Here is a 9863-nt window from a genome sequence, read left to right as displayed (position 1 = left end):
CATATTAATGGAGTAAAGGATCATATTCTTCCAGTAGGCTACTGTTCTCAGCCAGATAATCTACTCTAGGAGGTACTAACATGTATCATAGTCTACAATCTCGATAACTAAACTGTCGAAATGTGCGAACAGTATTTGGACCAATTTCAGACGCAGCGATTTGATGCAGGATGATTGGCCAGCATCGCTCCTCCCGTGTTCTAGAGAGTTCTTAGAGGGAGTGCAGTGAGGAGGTGCGGCCGCTGACACTCATTGACAGAGTGGAGAAACGGAGAAACACACCGACACACCGACTCTCTCAAGGCGAAGCAACTGCCAGCCATACAGCTTCGAACAATAACCCAATAAAACGGCGGACTGAATTTAACGGAGGTGAGTATTAATATACTGTAACTTTTCTGGACAGACGTTACATAAAAAAATCGACTACGAGTGATGGTTGCGCCAACTTTTGTTATGTGTGCATGGTATTATCACATGGTCATGTAATGGCTGACAACAGGTATTTCCATGTGGCTAACACACTATTTTAGAATTTGGTTAGGAAAGTTCTTAATATACGATGAAGAAATGCACGTCACTTTCAGACAAGTCATGCCTGGACTTGTTTGCAAGTTATGAGGAAGCGAAAGGAAAGGTCCAGAAAGTTGCCAGCCCCCTGAAATGTGGAGTGTCACGCCCTACACTAGCTAAAGGTGCAGCACAGCCGATTTTCTACAGTCTATGAGTAGGCCTACAGTATATCCTACTCTTACCCCGCACTTGCTCTGGTTATGTCACAATCTTTCTTTCATAACCCACTTACCCAAATATGAAATGTACCATTAACAATATTTGGGGAAACAAAACTACTGTAGTTGCAACAGGAGTAATGTCATAATTGCCTTACCTCGAACATAAGCTTGCATTTTAGTTATTAGTTTCGTTTTGCAAATAAAACATTCAAGATTTTGTTTACTGTAGAGGACTCTCTTGCTATATTTTCAGTACTGCAATGACCCAAATAAAATCAGAATATTTCAAAAATAGATCGATAATGTACAAACCCTGTAACTGATGTACAGTATAACATATTTATTTTATGAACAGCTAATCTATTATAACAAATTCTTCACTCATGTTGGCTCTCCTGCATAGGCAACGTTTTGCATTATTTTCTTGACATGAACAATGAATTGATGATCAAAATAGTGGGTGCAGAATGTCTCTTGAACGATTAACATTTTAGCCTAAGGATGAACTAAAGCCCCTGTTGTCTGTTGTTGCCATAACAGAAGAAGCCGTTGTCAGGCCGTCAAATGTAGTAGGCTTAAAAAACAGGTGTTATAGGCATTTGCCTCTTTGAAAGAGTGTTTCCACTTCTGTTTGAGCTGCTCACCTTCTAAAAATAGCCTCGTTACACCATACAAAGGTTCATCGTGATGGCAAGCCGCAGCAACACCATTTGTCATATAAACAGATTTGCAGTTTTGTGCCAATATCTGATTTGTAGCTAATACCTTACAGGAACCATGTCCAAGGGACCAGCAGTCGGCATTGATCTGGGCACTACCTACTCCTGCGTGGGAGTGTTTCAGCATGGCAAAGTAGAGATTATTGCCAATGACCAGGGAAACAGGACCACACCCAGTTATGTTGCCTTCACTGACACTGAGAGGCTGATTGGGGATGCAGCCAAGAATCAGGTGGCCCTGAACCCAACCAACACCGTGTTCGGTATGAAACATTTTCTTTAAGTTATTATGATACGTTCAATTTTCAGTTTTCTCTAATTTGTTGCATTTTTCTTAAATTGTTCAACAGATGCAAAGCGTCTTATTGGACGTCGATTTGATGACGACGTGGTCCAGTCAGACATGAAACATTGGCCTTTTACTGTCATTGATGATGCTACACGCCCCAAAGTACAGGTGGATTACAAGGGCGAGACCAAAAGCTTCTACCCAGAAGAGATCTCCTCAATGGTGCTCATTAAAATGAAGGAGATTGCCGAAGCGTACCTCGGCAAGGTACAACTTGATTACAACAAGAAAAACTATACAAGGGATCTGCAACTCTAATCAAAGTTAACATGATATTAAATCTACTTTTAATGCTGAGAATGTAATTTACTTGTGTCTTAATAATTACTGTAACTTCTCCTTCTTGCAGACTGTATCAAATGCAGTAGTAACTGTGCCTGCCTACTTCAATGACTCTCAGCGCCAGGCCACCAAAGATGCAGGGACCATTTCCGGGCTTAATGTCCTGCGTATCATCAACGAGCCGACTGCTGCCGCTATTGCTTATGGCCTGGACAAAAAGGTGAAATAATCCTAAGGCTAAGCTTATGTAAATCCAGACATTTCATGTGATATACAGCACTAAATATTGCTTTTTTTCAGTAAATTCTGGAGTTCACATCAATAATTGAAATATGTCGAAGTAATATACACTTTGATTTCAAGGTTTTGAAATATTCCAAAATAAACTGCTAATTACAATACAATAATGTCAAACTACAGGTCGGATCTGAGAGAAACGTCCTCATCTTTGACCTGGGTGGTGGCACATTTGACGTCTCCATCTTGACTATTGAAGATGGCATCTTTGAGGTGAAGTCCACAGCAGGTGACACCCATTTGGGTGGGGAAGACTTTGATAACCGCATGGTCAACCACTTCATCTCTGAGTTCAAACGCAAGTACAAGAAAGACATCAGCGACAACAAGAGGGCGGTGCGTCGTCTGCGCACTGCGTGTGAGAGGGCCAAGCGCACTCTGTCCTCCAGCACTCAGGCCAGCATTGAAATCGATTCTCTGTACGAGGGAGTTGATTTCTACACCTCGATCACCCGGGCCCGGTTTGAGGAGCTGAACGCAGACCTGTTCCGAGGAACCCTTGAGCCTGTGGAAAAGGCTCTCCGTGACGCCAAGATGGACAAAGCTCAAGTCCACGACATTGTCCTGGTGGGAGGTTCCACTCGTATTCCCAAGATCCAAAAGCTGCTGCAGGACCTCTTCAACGGCAAGGAACTCAATAAGAGTATCAACCCTGACGAAGCAGTGGCTTATGGTGCAGGTATGACCCCTTCATGTCCATTAATCAAATTGTAAACAAAAATATCCTGACAAAGAGATTCAACAAGAAATTAGCGGTAAATGTAAAAATTTAAATCCATTATTTTGTATTGCAGCTGTGCAGGCAGCCATCCTGTCAGGAGACAAATCGGAGAATGTGCAGGACCTGCTGCTGCTGGATGTGACCCCCCTGTCTCTGGGCATCGAGACCGCTGGAGGGGTCATGACTGTTCTAATCAAAAGGAACACCACTATCCCCACCAAGCAGACCCAGACTTTTACCACCTATTCAGACAACCAGCCTGGTGTGCTCATTCAGGTGTGACCACAGTTATTAGACAAAAAGAGAAGGTCATTATATAAGAGAATGAATTGCATTTCAAAGAAATCATAATTAATGTTTCAAACCATTGCATTAACAGGTGTTTGAAGGGGAAAGGGCCATGACCAAAGACAACAACCTCTTGGGGAAATTTGAGCTGATTGGAATCCCCCCTGCACCACGAGGGGTTCCTCAGATTGAGGTGACCTTCGATATTGACGCCAACGGCATCATGAATGTGTCCGCGGCTGACAAGAGCACCGGGAAGGAAAACAAGATCACCATCACCAACGACAAAGGTAACCTGAAGAAGAATGTTGACGCTGTATCTCCATTGTGACATTTGTTACGATATTACATTTTGTTTCAATTTACAAAAAATACTATCAGGTCGCTTGAGCAAGGACGACATTGAGCGTATGGTCCAGGAAGCAGAGAATTACAGGGCTGAGGACGACGTGCAGAGAGAGAAGGTGATTGCTAAGAATGGTCTGGAGTCTTACTCCTTCAATATGAAGTCCACTGTGGAGGACGAGAAGCTGAAGGACAAGATCAGCGACGAGGACAAAAAGAAGATTGTGGATAAGTGTAACGAGGTCATCAGCTGGCTGGATAGAAACCAGGTACGAAACTAAATATGTTTGGTGGTCAGCTTTGGCAGCATAGATGCTAAAGAAAATATGTGTTAGCATCAGATTATTAACTTCCTTTCCCTTTCTCAGACTGCAGAAAAAGAAGAGTTTGAGCATCAGCAGAAGGAGCTGGAGAAGCTGTGCAACCCCATCATGACCAAGCTTTACCAGAATGCAGGGGGTATGCCCGGAGGGATGCCAGGTGGGATGCCAGGGGGGATGCCAGGCGGCTTCCCCGGCGCTGGTGGTGCTCCGGGAGGGGGGGCATCATCCGGCCCCACCATTGAGGAGGTCGACTAAAGTCGAGCTTCACAAAATGGTTATATTCAGAAAAATGTACCAGGCAACTTTGGGTTTGTTTAGTTCCTCTTTGTACACCAGGCTTAAGTAAATACTTTTACTGTTTGTTCTAGGTTATTTTCTAGCAGAGCTCTTCATCCAGTTAAACCAGTTCTTTGTATCGACGCAGGTTTTCTTTTTTTAATGGAGTTTGTTGCATTGCAAAATAAGACTAAATAAAATACTTTTTTGAACTTGAAGTAATAGTGCATGTCATTCATAAAACTGTGACTGATTTTGTGTGTCATCAGTGTATATATGCTTAACACACAATATTTTTCAGAAATTATATTATTATACATAAAGCTATTCATTAAGTGAATTGTATGATGTGGAGTTCAGGTAAGTCATTTTAAAGTTGATTATACCTGAACTCATCATACAATCCAGGGCTGCAGTTGATCAAATATATAAATATTCTGATCATAATTTTAACTTCCCACAATACAATGAACATTAAGAGCGATATTGTCAAATTTAATTTTCATAGAAAACTCAAATGAATATATCAAGTGATTCCTAAACTAACAGGCAGCAGGGGGCGATCGAGATGTTCTGGCTTCACTTTTGAAGAGTCATCACTTTGCTGTGGTAGCATTTAGAAACTGAATGTTTTGACTGCAGTAGAAAATTGTTAAAAAGTTCAAAGTAAAAAGGAGAAAATGCAGTGAATTCAGGATGACATTAAGAAGTATTATTTGATTGAATAAGACTGTGATATGAATGATTTAACTAAAATGGTCACTGCTTCGGTGTTAAACATTAGCTGAAATACATTTAGCTGCATCACCTCAAATGTTGGTATACCATTGTGTACCTCTGCTTAAAGTTTTATTAATTTAGAGAGACAATACATCCAACAAATGCCTTTTTCTTCCCTAATTTTATTTTGCTTATTCAGGTAGAAGTTGAGTTCATGTGAGTATTGGTTCCTCTTGGTCATACATTATAGACCAGTGCTTTTGTGTGTGGAAGTCATTGGCAGGTTAGCGCGAATTAGAGTTTCTTGGGCATTCGTGCATCCGGTAGGCACACATGTAGAAGATACCTAGAAGACAATAACCAGATAATTAGACATCATCATATATATCCATGATGCACACATATGTGTTTTATCTGAGTTGATGTGGTACGATGCATACCCGAGAAGAAAGTGAGCACCACTGCCACCCAGCCCATTATATAGGACCAGGAGAACCGCCAGCTGCCATAGCGTTTACCATAGAAGTTCACCGTCACTCCTGTGTAGACAGCCATGGCCAGCAACACAAAGAAGCCTGCACAATAGATACAATCATTAGGTTTAACTGGCAAAGGTCTTCCTTACTAAGAGAGGCGTGCATGTAGCTATGGTGGAGTAGCTTACAGGAGATGAAGAAGAGAATGCCGGCTGCAAATGTCTTGTCAAACCCATCAAAGGAGGAGTAGTGGATGAAGGCCATGACGCCGATCACAATGCCAATGAAACAAGCCAGCAGGGAAAGAATCATGAAGGCACGGGTGGCGTCCCAGTATGCTGTGGGTGAGAGATGAGTGACACATCAGATTTCTGTCTTGTGCTAAATGAGGATTTCAGATTTGTTTTAATATTTTATTCATATAACCCATGTCATTTATAGTGAAGGAATGTTTAATTTTCAGTCATTCATTTAAATGTTTTTCTTATCTACCTTTTTATCCAATAACGTTTCTGACAGAGTACTGAAAATGATTTATTTCCCTTGTAGGCCTATATATTAAATATATCAAGGTACAAACTATTTCTTAAAAGTCACAAAAACAATTAACTTAACTAGCAATATCTCATGACATATACTACTTTGCATTTTTAGGCTTAACAATCGCCATACTTTAGCTAACAACCCAACAAGGCTAAAAAAAATTAGGTAGTTTCCACGTGGATCAGTGCAAGTGTAGAATTGAGAGTTGACAGACTGGTTGTCAGCAAACTAATAAATATAAATGAGGATGTGCCCCTGCACACGCAGCGAGTCTTACCAATGCTGTCAGTGTGAGCCATGCATTTCCCGGGCACACAGTACCGCCACAGACCCTGGTGCATGTAATTGCTGGAGTGACGGTACTGCATCCAGTAGTCAGTTGCCGTGGAGACGATGAGGAGTATGTTGCCGATTCCGGCACAGAACAACCCACCTCCCATGAAGCTGTACATCCTGCCAAAAACACTGACAGACACACAGAGAACAGCAGAGCAGGTCAGACTATCCCAATTAGAGCAGGCATGTCCTGTTACAGAGCATGGGGATACACTCAAAATGTATAAAACAATATCTAATACAAATTCAGTAGGGTGACAGAAAAGTGTGCTGGATCTTGACATGTCTGAATATAGTAACAGTACTCAATGACACTGAGAGGGAATCTACACAGTGGTCAGGCTGCCAACTCACACTGACAATTGATTAACCTCCAACACCGCCAGGCTGAGAGGTGGGTCCAATAAAAAAAAAAAACATATTTGTATTTTAAATAAGGACCACTAGTTTCTAAAGATACTTTACATATCATTTTGAACTACGAAGGTGAATTAAATGAAATAAAAATGAAGGCCACCACATAAATAATACCTTCTTTATAATCTGACTGTTAGGCATTTATAATATCATGGCATCTTGGATTTCAATAGTTCATAAAAATAGGGGTGCATGCCCCACAATTTAAAGCTTCTGAAATGGGTAATCAGGTGAGATAAATGAAGAGTTCAAAAGGTTAACTAACAATTGTAGGATAAAGAAAGATAAGACAGAGAATGAATCTTTTGAAAGATGAACATAAACTCTATTTCACACAATATATTTTGATATTGATGGCCTACCTTTATCTTCTTCCCTCAGAAAAAGTCAGAGATTCCAATATTTCGTGTTCTCAAAGCACAGAGGAGCCCAATATTGCGCAGGACAGGCAGGAAAGTTTTGTTTGTGCGTAGGAAACCAAGCGAACAAACGGGTGGTGGAACAATGGAGCATGCTGAGCCACAACCAATCACAGAGGATGAGTTTTGTGTTTTAGGGAATTTGCTGAAAATACAAAACTGTTAAAGCGCTGTGCACATCTGACTAATACTGATGACACAGAGCTTTTAATTCAAAATGCTGCACAACCACACAGTAAACTCATGGCCTGCAATAGGCTTAACCAGTAGCCATTGCTGGACAATCTTATTTAACAGTTTCGAAATGTAAAAACTAAACTCATTTTTAATTATGTTTCAGCTTATATGTTTAGGGACAATCATTGTCTATAATGGTCATGTAGTTAACATGAAATACTCAAGTCCTTTCTGCCTTTAAATACAGTTCCAAATTATTGTAATTAAAGTAGTGTGCTCATTTATATAAAATCAATACTTTTTTAAAGGTATGAAATATAAATGATGAAGATACTAAAGCAACAACACTCACTGTGTGTGCTTGTAATGTATTTTCATCTTTCATAATACAGGTTGAAATACACACTTAATTCATTAATATTTAGACTCATACTTAGTGGTTGCCCAGCACTTAGTTGGCAAGGCCAGACCAGGGTCAGTTTATATTATATTCTAGATGGAAAACTGCTCAGACATTCATAAAAAACATACATGTGTCAGTGGACACAGCTGCATAAATCCACAGGAGAAAATGCGTACAGATAACATTTAGCAGCATGATGATCTGTGTGGTGGACTTCTGATGACATCTGTGTTTACATCTGCTTTGTAATCAGTAAATCTGCTGCTAAAAGATTGGTTTTTCATAGCACCATGTAGAGATTAGGAGTTGGAAAATAGTTATTATTGCTGATAAATCATTTACTCCTTTCATGGTGTTCAGTAGCGTTTTAAATAGAGGAGTGGGTCACAGATGATACATCAGGACATTGTACTTTTAAGATAGAAACAGTGGTGGGGCAACAATTACAACATCACCAAGTTACAATTTCACACTTGTGCCATTTCACATCTCCCTCAAAGTTAAACGGTTTTATCCGACTGGGTACATACCTTCTCTGCTCAATGTGCTGTTACCACTCAATCCTATTTTCCTGCTGTGTGGGTACAGCCGTAGGCCTAAATTAACGTCTGCTGAGCAAACTCATTTTACCACAAGTTACCCTGCTGCTTGCATGTTTGGGTAACTCTCAGAAAGATGCTTGGGATCCTGACAGCCTGAGAAGGTAGGCTAATATCCCTTATGGACAACACACATGTAAGCTAGCATTTAGCCATTTGGTTTCTGGGAAACTCTCCATAGTATTATTTATGTAGATCGTTTTGAGACATGTTAAGGACACAAGGTGATATTCATTCCCCAAATAGCTTTCAATTAAAACTTTGAAAACCAGATGCTCTTTATTTGCTCCTTATAAAAGTTATTGAAAGATTCTGTTCCTCCATTCCTGTTTCTTCTTGTTTATGTAAAAGTAGGTGTTACCTGGAATAGGTGCGACTTTTTCTCGAGCGACCCACAGGAAATCTCCCACGTTGAGCTTTCTCACATCGAAGCTCACTCCGTTCCTCTGCAGCTCTATGACCAGATCCTGCTTGCAGTTTTTGCTGCCGCTGCACAAACACACCGACAATTCAGGAAACACACACACACATGTATACGTTTGATTCACACAGATGAAACACACAGCTGTCTTAACACCAGTTGTCTCAATGAAGTCAACACAGAGGATGATCTCGTAGGAGCCACAAGGAAGACTCCATGAATTTGGGTTTCTGCTCGTTGCCAGTACATTTTGGGGTTTTCCTGAAAAGAACATTCCAGGAACGACAATCCTCGGCTGGGAAGCAGAGCTTGGCCTCTCGGTAGGTCTGGAAAAAGAAAGTTCAATTAATTGTAATGTATTTACGATCAGTTCAACAATACAAGTGCAATCATAAGACATAATGGAGATATTTATGTCTTAAATATACAGTATATTACTAACAGATCCATAATTGGAGAGAGTTCATGTATTAAACAGAAACATTACAAGCTAAAACACATAAAGTAAAGTCAAGTAAAGTCTACATATTTTTGTATAGTAGAATGCACCGTATTTGTATGTATTTACTTTTTACATGAATATAGTTATTTTATATCTACTTTAGCATTTTACTTGCACCATTCTGTTTCTTTTGGGACTATATTTATTCCTTTTAATGTCGTTGTATATGCATTTCAGAGTAGAAACTAGTAGTACTTTTTGAGATAATGAAATTTTTGTCCCAGAAGAAGGTAAAGACTTCTAGGTTTTGAAGCACACTCACTGTATTATCTCCTCTTCCTTCTCCTCTTCATCAACATCACTAGCAGTGAGGTCAACAAAACCCGGGCCACTTTCCTCTTCATCTTCCTCCTCGTTTCCTTCACTCCTGTCCTGGCCTCCTCTCTGTCTCCTTCTGGACCTTTGGTTCCCTCTAAAGACTCTTAAGCGCTACCCTAAAGCCAGACCCTCTTCTGTCAGGGAAAACCTGAAGAGGGAGGAAGAGGGAACACAAATGTGACCTATGGAAAGCCCCTG

General features: G+C 40.4%; 2 protein-coding genes across 4 annotated transcripts; one reads left to right on the top strand and one right to left on the bottom strand.

Moving 5' to 3' along the window:
- Positions 1-225: 225 nt before the first annotated feature.
- LOC104944608 (heat shock cognate 71 kDa protein-like) lies at positions 226-4552 on the top strand. The gene is made up of 9 exons (XM_010770172.1): positions 226-372; positions 1507-1716; positions 1804-2009; positions 2152-2304; positions 2505-3060; positions 3176-3378; positions 3482-3680; positions 3772-4004; positions 4104-4552. Exons 2-9 carry the CDS (start codon positions 1512-1514, stop codon positions 4311-4313), a joined length of 1965 nt encoding a protein of 654 aa, XP_010768474.1. The 5' UTR covers positions 226-372; positions 1507-1511; the 3' UTR covers positions 4314-4552.
- A 675-nt stretch (positions 4553-5227) lies between these two features.
- Positions 5228-8916, bottom strand: LOC104944607 (lens fiber membrane intrinsic protein-like). 3 transcript variants are annotated; one of them, XM_010770170.1, is made up of 5 exons: positions 8786-8916; positions 6351-6538; positions 5719-5868; positions 5495-5629; positions 5228-5400 (listed from the first exon to the last, which is right to left on the bottom strand). In XM_010770170.1, exons 2-5 carry the CDS (start codon positions 6523-6525, stop codon positions 5339-5341), a joined length of 522 nt encoding a protein of 173 aa, XP_010768472.1. In that variant the 5' UTR covers positions 6526-6538; positions 8786-8916; the 3' UTR covers positions 5228-5338. The 3 variants fall into 3 exon arrangements, with proteins under 3 accessions (XP_010768472.1, XP_010768471.1, XP_010768473.1); XM_010770169.1 differs by lacking the exon at positions 8786-8916 and adding an exon at positions 8356-8424; XM_010770171.1 differs by lacking the exon at positions 8786-8916 and adding an exon at positions 7189-7211.
- Positions 8917-9863: the final 947 nt, after the last annotated feature.

The sequence above is a fragment of the Notothenia coriiceps genome, unplaced genomic scaffold (genome assembly GCF_000735185.1).
Source record: "Notothenia coriiceps isolate Sejong01 unplaced genomic scaffold, NC01 NC01_scaffold00008485, whole genome shotgun sequence".
NCBI lineage: Eukaryota > Metazoa > Chordata > Actinopteri > Perciformes > Nototheniidae > Notothenia > Notothenia coriiceps.
Note: the sequence above shows the minus strand (reverse complement) of the source record. Positions and strands in the feature narration are given on the sequence as shown.

Excerpts from the sequence above, each read along its gene's own strand:
- LOC104944608 (XM_010770172.1), top strand. The coding sequence starts at position 1,512 with ATGTCCAAGGGACCAGCAGTCGGCATTGATCTGGGCACTACCTACTCC. Across the intron at positions 3,379-3,481 it reads AGCCTGGTGTGCTCATTCAG|GTGTTTGAAGGGGAAAGGGC; the intron begins GTGTGACCACAG and ends TTGCATTAACAG. Across the intron at positions 4,005-4,103 it reads GCTGGCTGGATAGAAACCAG|ACTGCAGAAAAAGAAGAGTT; the intron begins GTACGAAACTAA and ends TCCCTTTCTCAG.
- LOC104944607 (XM_010770170.1), bottom strand. The coding sequence starts at position 6,525 with ATGTACAGCTTCATGGGAGGTGGGTTGTTCTGTGCCGGAATCGGCAAC. Across the intron at positions 5,630-5,718 it reads CATTCTCTTCTTCATCTCCT|GCTTCTTTGTGTTGCTGGCC; the intron begins GTAAGCTACTCC and ends TCTATTGTGCAG. Across the intron at positions 5,401-5,494 it reads GGTGCTCACTTTCTTCTCGG|GTATCTTCTACATGTGTGCC; the intron begins GTATGCATCGTA and ends ATTGTCTTCTAG.